General features: G+C 64.5%; 1 protein-coding gene across 6 annotated transcripts in view; it reads right to left on the bottom strand.

Moving 5' to 3' along the window:
- Positions 1-9181: 9181 nt before the first annotated feature.
- Positions 9182-22090, bottom strand: part of MICALL2 (MICAL like 2) — a 22561-nt gene continuing 9652 nt past the window's right edge. Inside the window, exons 3-17 of one of the 6 annotated variants that reach the window (XM_029220786.1) lie at positions 21262-21403; positions 20300-20457; positions 19521-19633; positions 18558-19331; positions 16692-16960; positions 15723-15816; positions 14716-14870; positions 14124-14288; positions 13515-13579; positions 13304-13427; positions 13101-13191; positions 12919-12992; positions 12258-12372; positions 11856-11902; positions 11303-11504 (exon numbers count right to left, since the gene is read on the bottom strand). In XM_029220786.1, the coding sequence (XP_029076619.1) occupies positions 11410-11504; positions 11856-11902; positions 12258-12372; positions 12919-12992; positions 13101-13191; positions 13304-13427; positions 13515-13579; positions 14124-14288; positions 14716-14870; positions 15723-15816; positions 16692-16960; positions 18558-19331; positions 19521-19633; positions 20300-20457; positions 21262-21403 (2481 nt within the window). In that variant the 3' untranslated portion in view covers positions 11303-11409. Of the gene's footprint in view, positions 11505-11855; positions 11903-12257; positions 12373-12877; positions 12993-13100; positions 13192-13303; positions 13428-13514; positions 13580-14123; positions 14289-14715; positions 14871-15722; positions 15817-16691; positions 16961-18557; positions 19634-20299; positions 20458-21261; positions 21404-22090 lie in introns of those variants that run through there. The other 5 variants (XM_029220784.1, XM_029220783.1, XR_003793182.1 and 2 more) reach the window with 5 other exon arrangements.

Below are 22090 nucleotides of genomic sequence, written 5' to 3'. Positions count from 1 at the left end.
GTGGCTTACCTGGTGGGTGGGTGTCCCAAGGCACAGCAGAGAGTTTTGGTGGGAGAACTTGGCCCTGTGAGGCCAGCTGGGCCCACCTACTTGGCTTCAAGAAAGGGAAACTGAGGCCCCAAGAGGGCCTGCCCCTTCCTAAGATGCTCCAGTGCACCTGGGTCAGCTGGTCCCCCATCTTCCTGCTCTACCGCCAGGCCTCGTGACAAAAAGAAGCCTGGGCCTGGGGCTGCGGCCCACCCTGGACTCACCCTGCCCCAGCCTCCAAGGAACAATTTACCTTTCAGAGCCAGTCCAAGATATTAATTAAGATAAATCTACCTCAATTTTGAGATTCTCTTATCATGTAATTTATCAAAATTATGTTAATTATTTCTGTAGGGCAGCAAAATTATTACCTCTTTTGTGTCTGATTTGTATTAATATTCATAATTTAATAATTCAGCATCCTGGCCATCTGGTCCTGGAGCAGCTCCCTCCCCTCCCTCAGTCCCAGTCAAAGGGTCCCCACCGCACCCGCCCAGTGTCCCTGGGGCTGGACCTGCCCCTCCCCGCGCCTCCGCCTCCAGCCCGGTGGCCACCGCCCCCCCACGCACACTGCCCCCGGCCCGCCCGCCCCCAGCGCCCGCAGGTTGGAGCGCAGGTACTGCGCTCACGCCGCCACCCTCGCCTGGCAGGTGAGCCAAGCTGAATTGACATTTTCCACACTCTGTGAGTTTTACACTGTAATTTGACATAATTAATGCCTACATTACTGCTGATAATTTAGCCAGTTAATTAAACTCGGAGGAGATAATTAAGGAAAGGCTACTGCTTGGATTGCTAATTGTTTTTGTCATTATTTCAGGGGCCGACAGCTGCCGGCTGAGTCATCCTGTTTTGTCAGCTGACGGGTCATGTGACACAGGGGTCCCCGGGGGGACCCCACTTCCAGGGGAGGGAGGCATGCAGCCGGCTACCTGGCTGCTGCCTGGAGCCCCGCCAAGCACTGCTGGACAGTCCCGCCCCTCCTCCCCCTCCCCTTCCCCCTCCTCCCCTCCCCCTCCCCCTCCTCCCCCTCCCTCTTCCCCCTCCCCTGCTCCTGTCGGTAGTGACAGCCACCCCCCACACCGAGCCCCTGCCTGAGAGCTGGCCTGGGGTCACTCGAAGGTCAGCCTGAGCAAGCAGGAGGAGGTTGGGGGACCCCTCCCAGCCCCACATCCGAGCCCAAGGGCTGAAGTGGCCCTGGCAGCACCCCAGCCTTCTGCAATGGTCAGATAGGAGGTAGGACTTCCTGGGCCCACTGGAAGCCAGAGTAGATTATCCCACATGGCAGAGAATGACGGGGGATTGTGGGAGCAGGGGAGGGGGAGAGAGGACGGTGGGGAGGGGCTGTGAGCCCAGCTCTTTGACATTGATGGGGTGGACGGAGCTGGGTCTGGAGAAGTTCTCTGACTCTGTTCCAACCCTCCCAAGGCCCCATGCCACCCACCCACCTGGTGGCAGGTAGATCTGAGACCAGAGGAAAGGGGGAGCTGCTGAGCTCCCCACCCCGCCACGGGCCACACTCCCTGGGACCAGCCGACAGCACCTCCTGCATACAGTCACCTGCACACAGTACAGCATGGGGTGTATCACTGTCACCCGGTGTCTCCATTTTCCAGGGAAGCCAGGGCCCTGCTCGAGGCCACACCACAGACCAGATACGGGTCCTGTGGAGGGCGGGAAGCAGGAGGACAGACGTTGAGCCCAGAGCCACACTGTCCCGGATGGGCTGGGACAGCAGCTCTGCTGTCTGAGCAGGCCCTGAGGGAGTGTGTGAGTGTGCATTCAGGACCAGGTCCTCATCTTCATGGGCTCACGGTCTGGGTGGGAGCACACACACGCCAGGGGAAAGGGCAGCTCCACGCAGCTGGGCATCCCTAGGGTGCTCAACTTGGCTATCAGAACATGCAAGACAGAGGCTCAAACAATCCTGGTTTATTATCCCTCAGAACAAGAAGTCTACACGTAAGAAGGTTCTAGATTGGCTAATTCAGGGCTCAGCGACAGTCACGGGACGTCAGCTAAGACCCAGGACGCTTCCCTGTTTCTGCCCTGCCAGTCCCTGCTTGGTGGCCATATCTTCCCGCATGGTCCCAAGCTGGCTGCTGTGGCACCGTGAATCTCAAGTCCCACCATGGCACCCCACATCCCAGAAGACATCCAGCAAAGATGGGAGGGGAGCAGTGTCCCACATAATCATATTATTGTCTTAATGGCCCTAGAGAGGCCCATTAAGACAATAATTTGTCTCTCTTAATTGCAGAGAGGCCTAGAAACTCGAGGTTTTCTGCTGAGCCTCCTACTTCCTTTCCGCTATTGGCAAGAGCTTTAACTTGGACCAAAGGAACTGGCTTTCCTCTCACAGCGGAGCTCCTTTGTGCAATGCTGAATCAGTTTAGATGCCTCGCCTTGGACAAAAGTGCTCTTTTAGCAAATCCAGAACGTCCTCTCTTAGCTTTCAGGTTGGCCGCCTTCACCCCAGACTCACCTCTCTCGTATGACTTACCAAAAGCCACAAGAAGTAGTCAATTAATACCGATATTCTGAATATTTTCCTACTATTTTCACAGCCTTGATGAATTTGTGGTCTGGGATCCAAGGTACCACAGGTAACAGCTGTACCTAATTTTACGTGAGCTCATCACAATGAAATCCAGCTTCCCAACCGGTACAGGAGCCTCACTGCCCGGTACCCGCGGGCCCTCCCTTAGACAATTCCACATTTGAGGTTCTGTTAGTTGTCACACCCCCACTCCTGGAAACAAATTCCAGATCATCCACAAATATCAGATCTGAGTAAAAGTTTAAACAGAAAGGGGATTATTTTCCCATATGTGGTGAGTTGAATGGTGCCCCCCCACCCCCCGCAAAACTTCATGTCCACCCAGGACCTCAAAATGTGACTTTATTTGGAAATGGGGTCATTAGGGTGCACCCTAATGCATTGTGACTGGTGTCCTTGTAAAAAGGAGGCATCTGGACACAGATGCAGACAGGCTGACGGCCACAGGAAGCGACTGGAGGGAGACAGCCACAAACCAAGAACACCAAGGATTGCTGGCGACACCAGGAGCTGAAGAGAGGCCTGGAACAGACTCTCCCTCACAGCCTTGGAAGGGGCCAACCCCACCGACACCTTGGTTTCAGACTTCTAGCCTCCAGGGCTGCAAGAAAATTAATTTCTGGGTTTTTTTGGCTGTGCCGCACGGCTCGTGGGATCTTAGTTCCCCGACCGGGGATCGAACCCGGGCCCTCGGCAGTGGAAGTGCAGAGTCCTAACCACAGGACTGCTGGGGAATGCCCAAGTTTCTGTTTTTTTAAGCTACCAAGTTCGTGGTATTTTGTTTTGGCAGCCCTAGGAAATTCATACACCGTAAGAAATCCAGAGGTAGGGAGGTTCTAGGACTAGCTAATTCAGTGATGTCGTGAAAGACCCAGGTGTCTTCAATGTTTCTGCCCTGTCATCCTCAACATATCAGCCGTGTTCCCCCTCATGGTCACAAAACAGCTGCTGCAGCACCATGCATCCAGACAGGTATCATCCAGCAAAAAAGAGGGTGTGTCCTCCTGGTGGCACCTCCTTTACTGGGGATGAGAAGGGCCATGATTGGCTTGTATTAAATATGATTCATTTCCTAGGGTTGGGGAGGGGGCCATTTTTCCTGAGCCTACAGGACGGGGTGGGGTTGGGGGGCGACATCCAAACAATATAGGGAAAACCAGCAAAGTCTGCCATCATGCACACCCAGGGTCCCAGGAGTGAGTAGCAGACGAGACCGCAGCACACAGAGGCAGGAGGGGAATGTTGTGGGGTCTCTTGGGGGCGGGGAGAAGGGGGTAGAAATAGGTCCCCTGTGGGTGACTGGGCAGCAGACCCTCGGCCCTGCCCACTGCAGCCTAGTCAGAGCTCGGCTTTGGGCACCGGCCACCCTCACCGCCAGACAGCGTGGCCCCTGGACCCCCGGCACCATCACCCACACCCGCCCGAGGGAACCACGAAATCATCCGTGTGTGTCTCTGGCTCACCTTTAGGACTCAGGGCCCATCTGGGTCCCACAAGTGCCCCCGGGTGCCGGAGAAGGCGGGGAGGGCCTGTGGCCTCAGCAAGCCTGGAAATTATCCTGTTAGGGGTTGCCTCGCCTCCCAAAAGATATGCTGAAGTCCCAACCCCCAGAAGCTATGAAATGGGGTCTTTGCAGGTGTGATTGGTCAAGATGGGCACACGCTGGACTGGGCTGGGCTGCAGTCCGATGACCGGGGTCCTTATAAGAAGAGGGGAGTCTGGACGCAGACCCGCAGGGAGAAGAGGGCCGTGCGAGGACACAGGCGGGCGGGAGCGAGGCAGCCGTGAGCCCTCAGGCAGAGGCAGCCCTGCCCACACCTCAACCCTGGACTCCTGGCCCCCAGAACTGGGAAAGGATAAACTTTCCCTCTTGTAAGCCCCCCAGCCTAGGGTGCTTGGTTACAGCTGCCCCCCACCCCGGGACACTCGGAATCCCCAGGATCCTGCGGCCTGCGTGGAGGCCTGGATGCAGACGACACTCCCCAGTGCCTTTGCAGCCCGGTGCGGACACGCCGTGAAATTCTGAGTAGAGAGCACGTCACGCTGAGCAGCCCTGGGTGGGGTGGGGGTGACCCGAGCTGCCCCCACGTGTTCCCCCTTTTGCTGATCACGGGGTTCCCACCTAAAGCTGCTCCCCAGCCGAGTCTGAGCTGCAGCCTGAACCCCGCTCCTGACCCAGGGCCCCTGCACAGCTGCCGCCCGCATCCGTCCCGACCCCACTCACCCTGCTTGCCTCTCCTGGGCTGTCCTTTCCCGCGGAGCCCCCTCTGGGACTGCAGCTCCCTGAGCTCGCCCTCCGTGCGCTGAGCCCTCAAGGCAGGAGCTGGCCTCTGGTCTGCGGGTGGAGCCCGGTTCACGGACGGACGTGCCCGTGACCTGTTGCTGGATGAGCAGGGTGTGGCGGTGCGAGCCCCACACGGAGTCTCCCCCGCAGCAACCGGAGGTTTCTCCCCCCCGGGGCGGGGGTCTCGGCACGAGGGTGGACTCCCTGGAGGGTAGCGGGGAGACCCCAAGGGTTTCAGCATCTGGGGCAAGTTGGGAGCGCGGGGAGACGCCCAGAGGACCAGGGGAGAAGAAAGCTCAGAGTCGGGACACATTTTGAGAGAAAATGAACAGGGAGTGGACAGAGCGGGGCGGGGGCGGGGGGCGATGGCAGCACCCACACCCCCAGAAGCGATGAGGAATGAGGGGACACGGAGCTGGCACAGGCGGACACCCCAAAACTGGCAAACAAGATCGTGATGAGCCGCTGACGTGGTCAGTAGCCCTGCCCACCAGAGAGAGAATGCAAGCCACGATTGCAAGGGCCGTGTGTATGATTTTGAATCTTCTAGTAGTTGCATTTAAAAGAAAAGTAAGAGGGACTTCCCTGGTGGTCCAGTAGCTAAGACTCCACGCTCCCAATGCAGGGGGCCCAGGCTGGATCCCTGGTCAGGGAACTAGATCCCGCATGCCGCGACTAAAGATCCTGCACGCAGCCAACCAAATAAATAAATATAAAAAAAAATAAGAGACGAGATTAGTTTTGATAACATATCTTAGTGAACCCGATATATGTGAAATGTGTCCATCTCAACATGTGATCAATATATAATTCTATAAGCGAGCTGTCATATCCTTTCTGTGGGCTCAGTGTTGGAAATCCCGTGTATCTCTCACTCTGAGGACGCGTCTTACCTCGGACCGGCCGCACCGCAGGTGCCCAATGGCCACACGTGTTGCGCCCGCTGTCACCATCCCCCAGGGCCATTTGAACGCCCCCTCTTCAACGGGCTGACAGGGAGGGGCTCTGGCGGAACTCAACGCTACAGCAGAGCATCTTTTGCTCCCAGGAAGCCCAGCAGACCAGGCCCCATCCTCAACGTCACACCTATGTTCGCCCACCAGCCCACCCTCTGTCCCGCAGCCCTGCGGACCTTCCTTCCTGGACTTCTGCCCTCCTCCCTGTGCCCTCGCTGGCCCCTCGGCTTGTCCCTCACTGTGCCACCAATTCCTGCATCTTCCCACCCCCCGCCCCCGTCCTAGACACAGCATTTTACAGCTAAAACTGCCCCCATCCCGAGCGGAGCCTCGGGCCCTGACCCCAGCCCCCCTCACACCCCCCACGCGCTCACAGAGGGGGTGGGTCCACCCCAGGCGCTGGCCCCAGAGCCTGACGCCTCCGCGCACCCGTCCTATCACCTCTTTCCAGAAAGTTCTCCCTCATCAATAAATGAGAATAGAAATGGCCCATATGGAAATATTGTCAAAACCACTGATTAAGTTTTACACAACCAGTGCGAGAGCAAACGAAAAGGTTTTAACTTTTTAATTTAAGGAAAGAGGAATCTGATATAATTTCAATTTGTGATGAGATAAGATGTCCTCAAGTCTGTGTTTCGATTGGATTTTACATCCTCGCGGACTCCGCGAAGTGTCAGCTGCAGGCGAAGGTGCGGGGAATGCTCGTTATTAACAGCGTAACGGGCTGGGCGTTCACGCCATCGCCTTCATCGGCATCTCCTGGGCCCACCTGAGAGACCTCGTTAGCGCAGAGCCTGGAACTCCGGCCTGGGACGGGAGGGCTTGGGGAGGCACCAAGGTGGACCCGCAGAGGGGCTCTCAGGACCTGCCCCGGCCACCTGGGCACAGGCCGCTGCTAAGGGGGGAGGTAGGGGGTGGAGGCCCAGGGTAGGGGGAGCCCAGAAATCAGAGCTCCTGACTTGGGGGTGGATGGGAGCCGAAGCACCCTGGGGGGTGGGGGGAGGTCCCAGTTTGCAGAGGCAGCGCGCAGAACGGCGGGGTCTGCAGCGCAAGCCTGGTAGGAGGAGGGGCTGGGAGCCCTGTCCTCTGGCTGCACCCCTCCCAGGGGGTTGGGGGCCTGCTGGGCCGAGGGTATGCAACCACCCCGAGCTCACGTCCACCACCCACTGCACAGCTCCGGGTACACGGGCTCCAGAATGCCGTGACCTGATCGCACGGCCCCAACGCCCCCTTTGGGGCTTCATGAGCCCCCAACCACTTGTGTGCACGCCCCTGGGCCTACCCCGCGTCCACCACGGGCAGGGAGGTCCCTCCCAGGGCAGGATAGGCCCCCAGTGGGAAGCGAACGGGGAGGCCTGCGGGCCCCGGGGAGGCCCCTCCCCTGAGCAGGCCCAGCTCGACCCCTGGGCGCCCTCTGTGATTCGGCTATGAAGGCACAGCCAGCCCTGGGGTCAGTGGCCCAGGAGGGACCTGGTGGGTGGGAGGAAGCCGGGTCACACCTCGATGTGTCACGTAGAGACCTGGGCAGCCCTTTCTTTCCGGGACCCCGAGAGATGCTGGGATGTGAAGACATAAGACCACACAGAGCTTCTGTTTGTGGGGCAACTGTGGCTCCCGCCCGCGCTCAGCCAAACAGGGCTCCTCCCCTGGGGAGCTCCCAAACGGGAGGGGGCCCTCGCTGGGGGAGTCCAGGCTCTGCTCCCCGCACCTCCCAGACGGAGGCCAATGACACCAAAACCCAGGCCCCGCCCATGCCCCTGCTTCCCGGGGGGCCAACCCCTGCGTCCCCATCCCGGTGGCCCCCCTCTGCCAGCTCTGCCCAGCCAAGGACAGCCCTGCTGTCCCCTCCTCCTCCTGCATCTGTCCTTTGTGCTGTGTGACCCAGGGAAGGCCCTTGCCCTCTCTGGGCCTCAACACTTTCCTCTGGGAAAGGAGGGGAGTTGGCTGGGGTGTGGGCACAGGGAGCTCAGGTGCCATCCATGGGAAGGGCCAGGCCAGCCTCAGTTGTCACAGACCGAGACTACTAACCTGTGCACACCCCCTGGCCTCCCCCCAGGCCCTGGCTGAGGGGGGAGGCTGGGACCAGCCAGTGGGGGATGCAGGGGTGAAGGAGGCAGGTGGGGACACCCCCCGGGGTCTCACAATTACTCACAGCCGCTGGGGCCTCATGTGCCCGCTAATCCCCTGCTCCTGGCCAGGGGCCGTGTCAGATGGGGGTCGCCTAAGGGAGCCCCTCTCTCTGACGCTCTGGGGGTGGGGGCCCACAGGCTGTGCAGACCCCTGCACAGGTGCGGGGTTGACAGCAGGTGGAAACTGAGGCCGGGGACGGGGTCGCGGCATCCCGCGGGCCAAGCTCCCTCTGGGCCTGGGAGGCAGGGCCACCAGCTTTGAGATGTCCCAGAAAGCCCCGGAGCTCTTGAACCCCTTCCTGCATCCTTCCCGTCTCTCTCAGGTCCAAGCGGGGTGGGAGGGGCCTGCTGTGTGCCCTCCCACACCCCGTGGGCGCTCTGCCCACCTGAGCCCATGTACTTCTCCAGCCCCGGTGGGCCCCAACCACAGCAGGTCTGCGCCCAGCCCGGGGTTCAGGCAGGCTCTGTCCCCGGGGTCTATGGACACCCAGCAGCATCACTATTCCCCTTCCCAGATGAGAAAACTCGAGGCCGGAAAGGCCAGCCGAGTGGTCCAGCGTCACAGCTTGAGATGCAGTTTTCATTCATTCACTCAGTCACTCACCGGACAGTGTGCTGAGCTCCACCGCGTGCCAGGCCCCGTCCCGCGAGCTGGGGACACAGCCCAGCTCCCTGACTGGGGGACGTGGAGTATCCGTCTCCGAAGACAAAACCCCAAAATTCCGAAGGTGACCTCCAAGTGCTGCAAGCGGCCCGGGTGACGGGCCATCCGGGGCTCAGGGGAGCGTCTCCGAGGACAGGCCTGTCTAAGGAGCCAGGCTTGTGGACGGCGGGGTTCCAGGCGGAGGAGCTGCGAGGGCAGGGCCTGCGGCACGTCTTCCTGGACCGCGGCGGGCCGCAGAGCAGAGGCAGCAGTGGGAGGCCAGGGTGGAGGGACGGCGGGAAGCCGGCCAGCTTCCCCGGGGCAGCCAGGAGCCCCTGCTGGGTCACCCCCCACCCTGAGTTCCCAACGGCCCAGACCCTCCACACGGCCAGGTCTTAGTCCGAGGGTCGCCTCTGCCCTGAACGTCCTTCAGTTCAGGCCCCAGGCCCTCGGGGCTGCGGGGTGTGTGTGGGCGTGAGGGGCGCTGCCCAGGGAACGGCCCTCCCTGACCCACCTCCCCGCCCCGGACCCCGTCCACGGATGGGAACATGGTTCCGCTGGGCCATGTCTGGGGAAAGGCCCTGATACGTATTAAGCACCACCTGTGCGCACAGGCGGGATCTCAAAGCCCCAGGAGCCACTCAGCAGACAGGGGCTTGCGTCCGGCTGGGCCCCCACTCGGTGCTGTGCCCTGCCGTGCCCGGCACCCCTCTGGGGTGTGGACCCCCTTGCAGTTGTCAGGGTCCCTGGGGTGGGTGAGCACTGGCTGATTCTCTTCCAAGTTGGGGGGCAGCAGTGAAGCCAGGCCCCACCTGTATCCTCAAGGGTGGTCCCAGGGTCCCCCCTGCCCTGCCCCCTGGCTGAATGGACGTTGCACGACCTGGTAACTTCCCTGCCCCTGAGGACACCTCCATGCTTGTCCTGCCGTGACCGGGTTGTACGGGGCGTGAAGGCGCTGGGCCCCCGGTGGACAGCAAGGACACCCTGCTGGCGGCTTGGGGCCTGGGGACGTGACCACCGGAAGGGGCTCTGCTACCCTAAGCCCACCCAGCACCCCCGGGACGGCCTCTGGGGTCCCAGGGAGCAGCCGTGATGGAGGGCAGCATGTGTGTCCCCAGCAGGACCAGCCCCAGTTGCCCACAGCCTAATGAGCTGGATAATACACGGTCGGTGGAATCCTCCCTGCCCTGTCTTAAAGATGCCTCGCACACCCCAGCCCACCCGGGCTCCCAGGACCACGTGGAGGGCGCAGCCCTGGGAGTGCTGGAGGCGGCCTCATGCTCCAGTCCCAGGCCACAGCTAACTTGCTGTGTGGCTCCAAGGGGGTTGCCTTGCCTCTCTGAGCCTCAGTTTCCTTATCAGTAAAATGGAGCTCCTTTCCTTAGTGGCCCTCTGCTGCCCCCTGGTGGTGAAGAGGCCACATTGCCGCAGGTCCCAGGTGGGGCATGCCTGGAAGGACAGCGTAGGGGGCGCCGGGGTCTCAGCTAAAGGGTCAGGCAGGCTGGTCCAGGCCGCCCTCCACAGCCCTCCTCCTAACACGCAAGTCCCACCAGGGCCTCTGCTCAGAACCGCCTGAGGAAGGAAGCCAAGCTGCCCCACCTGGCCAAGTCCCTGCACAGTCCAGGCCCCACTGACCACGCAGGGCCACCCATCTCCCTCTATCACCCCACCCTCCAGGGGGGGCTCACTGTGATGGAGGGCAGCAGACAGTTTCTGAGCTCCTCCACCATCACTGCTGGTTCAGACACAGCCACGTGACCCCATCAACCTCACAGGCAACAAGCAACCCACCGGTCACCAAAGGCTCAGAGAGGGCAGGGCCCTAGCCCAAGGCCACACAGCCGAGCAGCACAGACATGACTGTGAATCCATCTCCACGCCAGGCAGCTGCCCTCCTTGCCCCAGATCACATCCTGACCTCAAGTTCCAAAAATCCCCACCTGAGCCCCTCCAACACCCAGTAAAGAAAGCAGGAGTAGTGAGAGGTCCTGGGGCCCAACACACTCGGCCAGGACCTCCCAGCTCTGTCCCTAGCAGGACCCACAGGTCAGGACCCGGCCTGGCACCCGGTGGGGAGGACTGGCACTTCGCCATCGCTGAGGGTCCAACGGGACCACCATGAAGGGCTCTGCAGTGCAGACAGCACAGGAAGACACAGCTACAGCCGCCGTACACAGGTGAGGAAGCTGGCGCCCGGAGGGGAGGTTACTCTGCAGGTCTCCCGAGGGTGGGGGGCAGCGCTGCTGAGGACTCAGGGCTGGGCCGCAAGGAGACTCTGCTCCCTCAGTCCTTCCCTGCATGGCTGTGGGCCCCCACCAGAAGTCGGGAAGGGCGGTGGGCCCCATTCCCTTGCTGGACGCCAGGAACTCGGTCCCAGGGTCCAGCTGGCCTCCATCCTAAAGGTCAAAGTCACAGATCTTGACTGCGATCCCCACATGGGGGCAGGGCCAGCACCGACTGCAGCTTCCACAGACCCGCCCTGTCCCAGTTCCTGTAAGGCTCATGTCCAGCCTGTCCACGCAGCCAGGTCAGGAACGGCTAAAATGCCCGTGTCAGAGGGCCCGAGCCAAGCCCAGAGGGTCAGCGTCTTCTCAAGGCCATGGGCACATCCACGCTGGTGCAGAAATGGAACATGGCCAAGACCCCTGGGCTGCCCAGGAGCACGTGACCACATGGGAGAGGGAACCCAGGCCACATGGTCAGTTTCTTTATTGAGGCTGCTCAGACCCCACAGAGAGGGCGGTGCAGGTCCCACCACCCACGTCCCTACCCCACCCGCGTGAGGGTCCTGGAGCCCCACCAGGCAGCTACTCGGGGGTCCTGCTTCTGCTCTTTGGGGACCAGATGCTGGACAAGCGGAACCTGGGCTTCTTCCTCTGCTCCCCACCACTCCTCTGCAGGTCTGGGGGACAGACACAGATGGGTCACTCGCCCACCTGATGGCCAGTGCCCTGCGGCCTTCCCTGCCACCCACAGAGCCTCCCAGGCCCCAGCAGAGCCCAACCCTCTGCCCTCCCCGGGGGAACCACCGTGCGCCTGCCCTTAGAGTGTCCACTGGGCTGGGCACGGCTGGAGAGCAAAGCAGTCCCCTCACCCCGACCACAGGGCCATCCGTGCTTCTTGGATCCCTCAAGCGATGGGGAACTCACTCCCTAGGGTGAGCCTGCCATGTGGGTCCCAGCACCCACTCCTACAGGAGGCCCAACTCCCCCGGGGTCCAGCCCAGCCCCGACCTCCCACGCCACCCAGTCACCCATCTTCCGGATCATGTTCTGCAGGATCTCATCCTCCTGCTGCTCCCTGAAAGAGAACGGCCGTGAGGACCACGCCCGCGGTGGGCCTGAGCCCACCCAACACCGGGGCACCTGCCCTCTCACCCGCCCATAAGCCACACACTGGCACCACCCTCTCCCCTCCCAGGGCAGGTGCCTGGCCCCTCGGGGCCCAGCCCCTCAGCAGTGGCCTGGGGACAGGAGGGGCCTGGGTGCACAAGAGGCCTCATCGGGGGGAGAAACTCGAATACAGGCTGCCGGGCAGGGCCTGCCCTCGGCCTCTGGCCCCACCTGCAAGGTGTATGTGGCGGGAATCCCCCTCCCGATGGGCTCCGCCCTCCCCTGGGCCCCAGGCCCTGCCCTCCCCTGGGCTCCACCCTCACCTGAGCCGGTCCTCATCCAGGAGGTCGATGATGTCACTGCGGTCATTGACGGTGTTCACGTACTGGTTCAGCAGGTCCTGCTCCCGCTGCCGGTCCTGGGGGGACTTCAGAGCCTCTGCAGGGACAGCTGGCATCAGCCGGAGCCCTGCTGTCCCCACGCTGCTCAGGGACAAAGTGACCCCACTCCCCAAGGGTCAGGCTCCTCCACTGGAAGAGGGGGTGGGGTCTTGGGGCCTATGGTGGGCTCTTGGCAACGCCGGTTGAATGAATAAGTGAATGTATGAATAAGTGAGTGAATGAATGAATGAGTAAACGAACAGCCGTATCAGAGACTGGGCACTCACTACCCACCCCCTGCACACATTAACTCAGTCCTCACAACAGCTGAAGGAGGTGGCGCTAGAACTGCCCCCACTTTGCAGGGATGAAACCCAAGCACAGAGAGGTTAAGTGACTCAGCCAAGGACACACAGCCAGGAAGTGGAGGAGCTGAAACTCCACCGCGGCTCGAGAGAGTGTGCCATGATCGCCTCCTCCTGGCAGCCACCCGTGAGAGGGACTTGGAAAGCCGCACCCGTACCCGCCTCCTGGGACTGAGCCCCCCTCACACTCCCTCCCACCTCCGCTGGCCTGGGCTCCACGCTGGGTGCGGGGGACGCACCCGGCTTGGCCATCAGCCGGCGCAGCTCCCCCTCGATGTCCAGCTGCTGCTCCTCCAGGCGCTGGTCCCTGGCCCTGCCGCGGTGACACGGATGTGAGCCCGGCCCGGCCACTGGCCTCCCCGCGCCGGACAGGCCCATGCGGGGAGGAGCACCTTCCGGAGGCCTCAGGGGAACCACTCACCTGTGCGTCAGCTCAGACTCCAGCCTCAGCAGGAGCTGCTTCTCGTGGACGAGCCGGAGCCAGGCCACCATGAGGGCGTCCTCCGAGGCGCCTGCGGAGAGGGGCTGCTGGGCACGGGGCGGGCGGGCCTGCGCGGGGGCGGGGCCCGGCCCCAGGGTGGAGCCGGCAGAGGAGTTTGCGGAGGGGGTCCGCCCGGGGCTCACCCTCCTCGGCCGCACGCAGGCGCTTCTCCAGCTCCACACCCCGGAGCTCCAGGGCATCCAGCTGCCTCTCGATGTCCTGCACCTGCCGCTGGATCTCCTCCTGGGGCACGTAGTCAGGGTGCAGCTGGGGATGAGGGCGTGGTGAGGGGGGTGGGGGCGGGGGGCCCCCCGGGGCTGAGCCCCTCACCCACCTGCACCCTAGCCTACTCACCCTGACCGGGGAGGGCACTGACTCGCCAGGCGGAACAGGGATGCCGGCCGGGCCCGAGGGCCTCCCTGGAGAAGGGGCAGGACAGGCCTCTTCAGGCACCAGGCCCAACGTGACCCAGGCGTGGTCTGGAAGGGGGCCCGACCACCCACCCAGCCCCATCCTCCCGGGACACCCCCTGCACCCCGGCTTCCCTGCTGCACCCAGCAGGCCCCTGGGCAGCCCCGGCTGCTGTCCAAAGGGCGAGAGCTCACAGACAGACCCAGGCCCCGTCCCCGAAGTCCCTGTGCCCACCTGGGCCCCTGCCCTCCTCCAGGTCAGCAGCATCGGACACCCTTCCCACCAGCTGCCCGGAGCAAATGCTCCATCGTCGCCGAGCGCCTGCGGACTCCGGCACCAGGCGGCAGGTGAGGCCTCTACTTGGTCCACTGTCCCTACCCTGAAAGGGCCCGGGGCGCAGCCTCCGCCAGGTCGCCCCCAGGCTCGTCCTCCCTCCATTCTAGGCTCCGTGGGCTCCTATATATCCTCCAAATCCCCGCCGGGCACATCCTCCTAGAGGAGCCCCCTTCATCTGCACCCCAAGGAGGAACCGGGCGGCGTGCCTGGGCTGACCTGGTTCACCCTGGGGAGGGGCTTTCTCCTCCTTCTTCCGGCTCCAGGCAGGGGCTTCCTTCCCCGAGGGCTCCGGCTGAAGCCAGCTGCCAGAAACGTCTAGGCTGGCAGGGACCGCCAGCTTCCTGCGGCGGGATGGGGACTGGAAGGGGGAGGGGGATGCAGCTGCCCACGGGTGGGGGACAGAGTCACATGTCAGGTCAGCAGGCCCGGCGCCCTCCCCCCACTGCTTCCCTGAGCTGGGACCCCCCAGAGGGGCACCAACACGGGGGTCAGCCCTCACAGCCACATCCTGCCCGACGGGAGGGGTCACGTCCACGGGCGGGGGAAGGGGCAGAATCCTGACCCTCAACAGCACATGGGGAAACGAGCCCAGTAGGTTGGTGACCTGTGCAAGGACGGCTGAGTGCTAAGAACAGACACGCACAGTCACGCACGTGCACAGGCATGCACACACGCATTACACATACATACCCACCCGCCAGGACCAGCAGCTCCCCTGGCCAAGCAGGGCCACTGCCCCCAAGGAGAGGACCACCTAGACCCGGGCTGTCTGGCTGGGGACGGCCAGGGGGCTTCTGTCTGGCATTACCTAGGAGGCTGGACCCGGCCGGGCCTGGTGTCCTGTCCGCTCGCACAGGGGTCAGGGTGATGCGGACACCCCCCTCGGAGCTCCCAGAGACCTTCTGGGGTGCATGACCCGCCCTCGGCTCTCCCAGGACCTGAGGCTCCTTCAGCTCCAGAGCCCTGAATGGAAGGCAAGAGGTCAGGGGAGGGGGGACAGGCTGCCCAGCACCCCGGTGCAGACAAGCCTGGGGGACGCATGCCGGCCCGAAGGAGGGGCCTCGTGGTGCCCCTCGGGCTCACGTCCCTGACTCTCCCACCTCCTGGAGCACAGGTGCATGTTGACAGATGCACCTACATCACAGGTGTGAGCATATGTTCAGGTACCCACAGCCGATGCACACATGGGCACCGGCCCCACCCCTACCTGGGACCCCGAGCATGCGTGACGAACCCCCGCGGGGCACACACAGGGCAGCCGCCACGCACAGCGGACCCGGACCAACATGGGCTCAGTCACCTGTGTGACCCCAGCGGCTGTGACCTCATCCACGGAAGGCTGCAGTGGCCTTCTCTCCCTCTCCATCCTAACTGAGCTTTCTGGGGGGGCTGTCCCTCCCCACAGCGAATGGGGGTCCCAGCCCAGCACTGGGGTCAGGCCTGGTGGGTGCACACCAGTGAACGTGCTCGCATTCCCCAGGGCCTCCAGACTGGTTCAGAGCGAGGACACCGAGGGTCCTGATGGACCCTCCCTGACTTGCAAGTCCAGTTACACGAGGGCGCTTGGCCTGGGCCACTCAGGCCGGCAGGAGCTGGTTTCTGCTTCTACAGCTGACACGCACGGCGAGATGTGCACACAGCCCTGCTGTGGATGTCAGTTGGTGGGTGTGTGTGTGTGCTGTCACTCACCTGCAAGCACGTGTGAAGCGCCTACTGTGTGCCAGGCCCTGTGCTTGCCCCGGACATAGGCTCCTGTGTGTACAAACCCACGGCACGGGCATAGGTCCAGCGCCCAGCAGACCACCCACCGCTCACCTCTCAGCGGGGCTTTTCTTCTCCACGGGCTTCAGGCGGGCCCTCCATCCTGCCGGCCCGTCCTCCTGGCCCTCCTGGGGGCTGGCACTCGGGCCTGGGTGGGGGTGAGGGAGGGCGGTCTGCTGGGAAAGGCTGCACCTCCCCCACCCCTTCTTCCTGCTGCCATCCCACCCTCAGGTACCCCTGTGGCCAACCTGGCTCCCGGGAAGGAGCCACTGGCTGAGCTGGGGACAGGACTCCGCCCTGTGCTATGTGTGCCTGGGAGATTCAATTCACTGCCCCTCTCTGGGCCCCAACTTCCCCTGCTGCCAAACAGGCAAGGGTATGGCGGTGAGCCCCAGGGATGCAGACCGGCTGTATGTGGGGCGGTGATGACCTGCAGGCCTCCTTGGCACAGGGGAGAGTGGCCTCCAGGCTGGAGGCTCAGCCACGGGAAAGAGTGGGAAGAATGCTTTGCGTGCTGCGTGCTGCCAGCTCAGCGATACCACGGGTGCCCCTAAGAGACAGCCCCAGCACCCAGAAAGGACCAACTCTGTAGTTCCGCAGAAAGTGTCCAAAACAGCCCAGGGCCCACGGCCAGGGCAGTCAGGGGGGCTTCAGGGCCTTCAGAGCACAGGGCCACCGTCGCCAGGACAGGGCAGTGACGACAGACGCACATGGACAGCGGCGGCAAACCCCGCAGGAGAGGGGGGACTCCACAGTGCGGCAAAGCGGGAGGGCAGCACGCATGGGCACCGGCCCCACCCCCACCGGGCGCCGTCACCAGGGAGCAGCAGCGCGGCAGGGGCCGGGCCACGGGGCGTCCGGCAGGCGGGTGACGGTGACACAGGGTGACGCATCCCCAGGCGGGACCCCGGGAGCCAGACTGTGCGACAGCAAACCGCAGGCCGGGGAGCAGAGCGGCCGCAACGCATGGCGACAGCCTGGGTGCAGTGACCCCAGCTCCGCCTGTGACGTGGGGGCCCTTACCCTCGGCCCGCGGGGCCTCCGGCTTCAACCTGGAGCCAGCACCCGCCCCGACGGCCCCTGAGGGTGCAGCCGAGGCTTTCCTGCCCGCCTGGGGCGGCGCGGACACCAGCGAGATGCTGCCTGCACTCCGGGGGGCCGGTGGCACGGTCCTCGCAGCGGGGCTAAGGGCCTGCGGAGACGCCGACTGTGGACGCGTGGCTGCTGGACTTGCTCCTGGCCCTTCGGACCTGGGATGGGAGTTGGGCGCAGGGCCGGTGGCGAGGGAGGGCCTGTGGGTGAGGGCGCAGGTGTCGGGCATGGCTGCATCCGGAAGCCCCCCCACGACCCCCAGGCAGAAGCCCCTCGGCCTCCGCTGGCAGCTGCTCCCCAGTGCCCACCCTCCCCTCCCGAGAGATGAGGCGGGTTGTAGGCAGACGTCACCCTCCTGTTCAAGCCCAGTATCGGCTGACATTAACACCCCCCCAGACCCACCGCGCCTAGGGCGCTGCCGTGGGGTCTGCCCCCCGGGGCCTCCCTCCTCCACCCACCCGCCTGCCCAGGAGCAGCTGGGCCTTCAGCATGGAGGCCGAGCTCCATCCTGAGCCACATCCAGGAGGCCCGCACACGGCCACACTGCGTCCCCCCACGTGCACACGTGCCGGAAGTAAGGCTGTCGACAGGGCCCCCGGGCACCTCCGCGAGCCAGGGCAGCTCCTCCGGGTGCCCCGGGCCCCTTATGCGACCAAGTTCTCTCCCCCTGCTCCTCCCCCATCCCAGGCTGGGCTCCCAGGAGGGGCTGGGCTCCCAGGAGGGGCTGGGCTCCCAGGGGGAGCTGGGCCAGATGCGCCCCAGGGAGCACTCCCGGCAGAGTCCTTACACACCCTCACTCCCGACAGCCTCGGACAGCCCTCAGCGCTGGGGTGGCAGGCGGGCCCGCTGTCCCCCGCCCTGTGCCCTCCCTGGGAGCCCCTGGCACCACCCGCTGGCCCGGGGGGTCACAGCATCAGCAGCTCCTAGCCGAGGCAGCGGGCGCAGCCCTGTCGCCAGCCCGGTGTGGAGGCTTGCTGGGCGACTGTAGCAGGGCCAATGGTGTCCCCCCAGATTCCCACCCCCCGGAAGCTCAGGGTGTGACCTGATTTGGAAGCAGGCTCTTGGCAGGTAAAATCAAGTTAGGACGAGGTCATCCTGGACTAGGGAGGCCCTGACACCGAAAACAAGCACGAAAAGGAGAGGACAGACGCACAGAGAGGAGGCCGTGAAGACAGAGGAGACGCGAGTCAAGGGCCGCGGGCGCCCTCAGGAGCTGGAAGAGGCAAAGGGAGCCCCCGCGGGCCTGCAGAGGGAGTGGCCCTGCCCACACCTGGAGCTCCGACTTTGGGCCTCCAGCTCTGTGAAGGAACAAGGTCCGCTGTTCCAGCCACCCAGGCTCGGTGCTGTGTCCAGCAGCCCCAGGACAGCAGCACGGCGACCCGCCTTCACCCCGTCACCCCATCAGCTCCGTGTCCATTGTGCAGAAGGCACGAGGCCCTGGGCAGCCCCACCTGGGGGGCTCGGACCACCCCCGGCCTCAGTTTCCTCATCTGTGAAATGTGTCCTCACATAGGACTGGGTGTGGCCAGGCCCCGGGCGGCAGCGTCACTGCACCCGTGCCCCCAAGCAAGTCAGACCGGCTCTACAGTGTACAGCCGCGTCCCCGTCCTGCCGGCCACCTGGCACTCTGCTCCCTTGTCTACGTCGCCACATTTCCCAGATGAGGACACTGTGGCAGGGCACAAGCAGCCCCGCCGTCACACAGCCCCGCAGGGCCAGAGCCCAGAAGCCCTCCCCGGCCGCCCCAGCCCCTCTGGCCTCCGGGCTCGCACCCCCTGCCCCTCCTTCTCCACCCACCTGCCGGGCGCCTGAGCACCAGCTGCCCCCAGCTCGTGGAGGGCCTTGCGGAGGAGGCTCAGCACCTGTTCCCTGCTGCCGTCCCTGGAAGGAGCGTCCGCCGCAGCTGGGGCCCCGCCAGCCGGGCCAGCGTGGGGGGCAGCTCCAGGCGTCTGGAAGAACCTCTCCCGGGCCTGCTGCGTCCTGGAGGACGATGGGGTCCAGGCCGGGGCGCTCGCTGGGACCGGAGACGCTGGCCCTGAGCTGAGCTTGGTCTGAGGGGCTGCCCCTCGGGGGGTTACCCGGCCTTGTGGTGTGGCCGGGCGAGAGTCCCGGGCACTCGGGGTCACGGCGGAACGAGGGCTGCCTGCCGGCGACGACCACCCCGTCGGAGAGCTGTTGGTCACGCGAGTGCTGGCCTTGCCACCCACGGGGCCCACCGAGAGCCTGGCCCCGGCTGGGCTCCCCGCGTGGACGTGGGAGCAGGCGGTGGCCGGAGGGTCAGCTGCAGCCGGAGGGTAACCTTTGGCAGTCGGGCTGCCCACCGCGGGCTCCCACGCGGGCGGCCTGGCCTTTGGCCCTGCGTCTCTCTGCCCGCTCGCCTCCTGGGCCTTCTTCGGGGAGCCAGGGGTCTTGGAGTCCATGGACAGGGCTCCAGGCCGCCTGGGGGCCGAGCCCGGCAACGTGGGGCCAGCAGAGGCGGTTCCAGGGTGGTGGCCAGGGCAGACGAAGACGCCGGGCTCTGCTGTGGCCTTGTGGGCCCCCGAGTGCAGCGTGTAGGAGCCCTGCTTACACCTGGGGTAGGCGGGGAAACCGGAGGGGGCTCCAGCCACAGGCGTGTTCCCTCCCGCCTCCCCAGGGCAGGCACACGTGGATCCCGGGTGCCCTCGTGCGGGTGGCAGCTCACTCAACGCACACCTCTTCTCCCAGGCTCCCCCGGGGCCATCAGGGCTGCTCGTCCCATCAGCACGCACACGGGCCCACCTGAAGCAGCTCCGGTGGTACAGCCTCCCATGTGCCAAGTGCCGCTGTACAAGGTGCACGTGCTTCCCGCAGACGCCACAGGTGCTGCTGACAGAGCCAACCGCAGCCTGGCCCTGCCGGGGGAGCCATTGACAGGCCTGCCCCACCTTCCCTCCTCACAGCCGCCCCGCCCCGTCAGAGATTCCACCGTACAGACCGGAGGGTGTTGGTCCCAGAGGCGGCCCGTGCCCAGGCCGCCGGACTCTGTGTGCAGGGTCTCCAGCCTGGCCCAAGGGCAGGGGGCTGGGGGCTGACTTTGGGGGTCTCCAGAGGCCAGGAGACAGATTCTGGCACCTCCTATTCCCACCCCAAGGTGCAGAAATCCTACCCAATCCCCAGTGCCCCGCCCCAAGTCATCACCCTGTCCCATCTCCACCTCTGAAAAGTGGGGCAACCGTACCTCACTTTCCAGGGCTGGCCTGGGAGTGAAAGACATGCCCACATGCTCTCCTGGCCCTACGGGGTGGGGGGTGGCCTAGGCAAGACACCCGCTCGGGGCCCTACTTGGCCTTCGGGGCCTCCCTGGCCTCGGTTTACCTGTCTGTACAACGGGGATCATATCCTGACCACCACTTGGGGAGCCAGTCCAGGGGGCAGCTGAGGCCGTGTCTGGGACCCGAGGGGACCCCACCCCACCCTGGGCACTGTGGGTTAGGGACACACTCAGGCCCAAGAGCCCCACTCAGTAGAAGCTGGTGGAAAACCCAAGAACCAGAGGGAGGGCGGGCCAGGGTGCTTACAGCCTTCCGCTGGACGGTGGGGTTTGTGCTGACCGGAGACAGCGGCTGCCCCCGGGCTGGGGTGGGCGAAGGCCTGGCAGGTTGGGATGGGGCCTTCTTTCCAGACGGTTCCTCACTGGTGTCCGACAGGGGCCTCTTCACGCCGGCCATGCCCCCAACTGGCACGAGACATACAGGGTCAGGGGCCCCGGCCCCGCATGCTGGCTCTGAAGGACTCTGGGGCCACCCCTGGTCCAGGTTCCCTGGAGGCGCCAGTGCCCAGCCTGGGACCTGGAGCAGGGGGTGGGGATGGGCGGCCCCTGCTCTCTGGGGGCCGGGGAGGGGGGAGGGGTAGCCCCAGTGAGCATCCATTCCCGGCAGGGGCCTGGCCTGCCCCACCTCCTCCCCTCCCCTCAGAGAGCCCTGATCTGAGGTCAGGGAAAAGGCACTTTCTGTTTCTCCACCAAGTAGGGCTCTAAGGCAGGCTGGCCGTGTGCCCAGAGCGATTCCGGGAATTTCTAAGCCCGGGTGAGGCGTGTTGGGCCGGGGCGGGGGGCTGGCCCTCAGCTGCTGGTACACAAAGTGGCTGGAATGATGAAGCCAGGCCGGCCCCTCCCCTGCCCGGCCTGCTCTCAGCCACACCCCGCCAGGGCCAGCTGACCGTCAGCACCACGTGGGGGCCTCTGCGGCAGGGCCTGGGAGCCCACACGGGTCAGCCACGCCGCCCGAGGCAAGAGCTGTGCGCACAGAGAGGGAAAGGCGTGGAGCTGGCTGTCTGCCCAGTGGACAGGGAGGCGGACGGCTGAGCCTGCTCCAGCGGGGGCAATGGGAGGCCTGGGGGCCTGGACCCCGCTTTTCACTTGCAGCTTTTCACTTGCAGCAGGACGTGGAGGAGGTGGCGGCACCTGGCAACCAGGGCAGTGCTGGGTGCGGGCTGGGGGGCCGGGCGCGGACCCAAGAGGGAGGGCCATGCAGGCACTCACTGGGGGAGCGCCCGTGGAAGTAGTTGTAGTACTGGGACACGTAGGTCAGGATGCTCAGCCGGTCGGGCACCTTCAGGGCCACCATGTCCTCGGCGTCCAGCAAGGCCGGGATGCCCAGCTGCTCCTCAGCCACACGGAAGGCCTGGGGGGGGGCGTGGTCAGCGGGGTGGGCTGGGAGGCCCCTCCCCCACCTCAGCCAGGCCACCAGCTCCCACCCCACCCCCGGAGGGAAGGTGGGAGAGGCCCGAGGCAACAGAGCCACTTGGAGCCCAGAAAGGCCTGGGTTCAAGGTTCGAGTTCTGCTCGGCCCGCATGGCCTCCCTGGCCTCGGTTTACCCGTCTGTACCACGGAGAGTACAGCCCAATCACAGGATTGAAGGAGCTCTGGGGCCCATCCCGGTGGGTCCTCGGTAACAGCAGCTGAGGCCACGGCCCGGTCCTGAGGGGGCCTTGCCCAGCTCGGGCTATTTGCTCTGGGACTTCGGCCCCAGGTCACCGTGGAGACCCCCTCAATGGCCCCCACACCCGTAAATCTGTACGGCCCTGGCCGACACCGACCTTACAGGTCAGGGGGCAGCTTTCTCCATGGGAGGAGCCTTCCCCAGCCCAGGGGGGACACCTGTGTCCTAGGAGACAAAGCCCAGCAAGGGACACTCACTGGGCAGGGGGTGGGGGTGGGGGTAGGGGTGGGCTCCCCGCCCCGGGGGAGGATGCAGATCTCTGCTGCTGCTTCTTCCCCACCCCTGCCACAGCTGATTCCTCTGCGCCGCCGACTCTGCAGTGGCCTGTGGAGGCTCCTCCCCCCTCCCCTCCCTCCCTCCCCCTCCCC

Source organism: Monodon monoceros, unplaced genomic scaffold, assembly GCF_005190385.1.
Source record: "Monodon monoceros isolate NGI ecotype Baffin Bay Population unplaced genomic scaffold, NGI_Narwhal_1 Super_Scaffold_13, whole genome shotgun sequence".
In the NCBI taxonomy this organism is placed as follows: domain Eukaryota; kingdom Metazoa; phylum Chordata; class Mammalia; order Artiodactyla; family Monodontidae; genus Monodon; species Monodon monoceros.
This window is presented reverse-complemented; position numbering and strand designations above follow the sequence as displayed.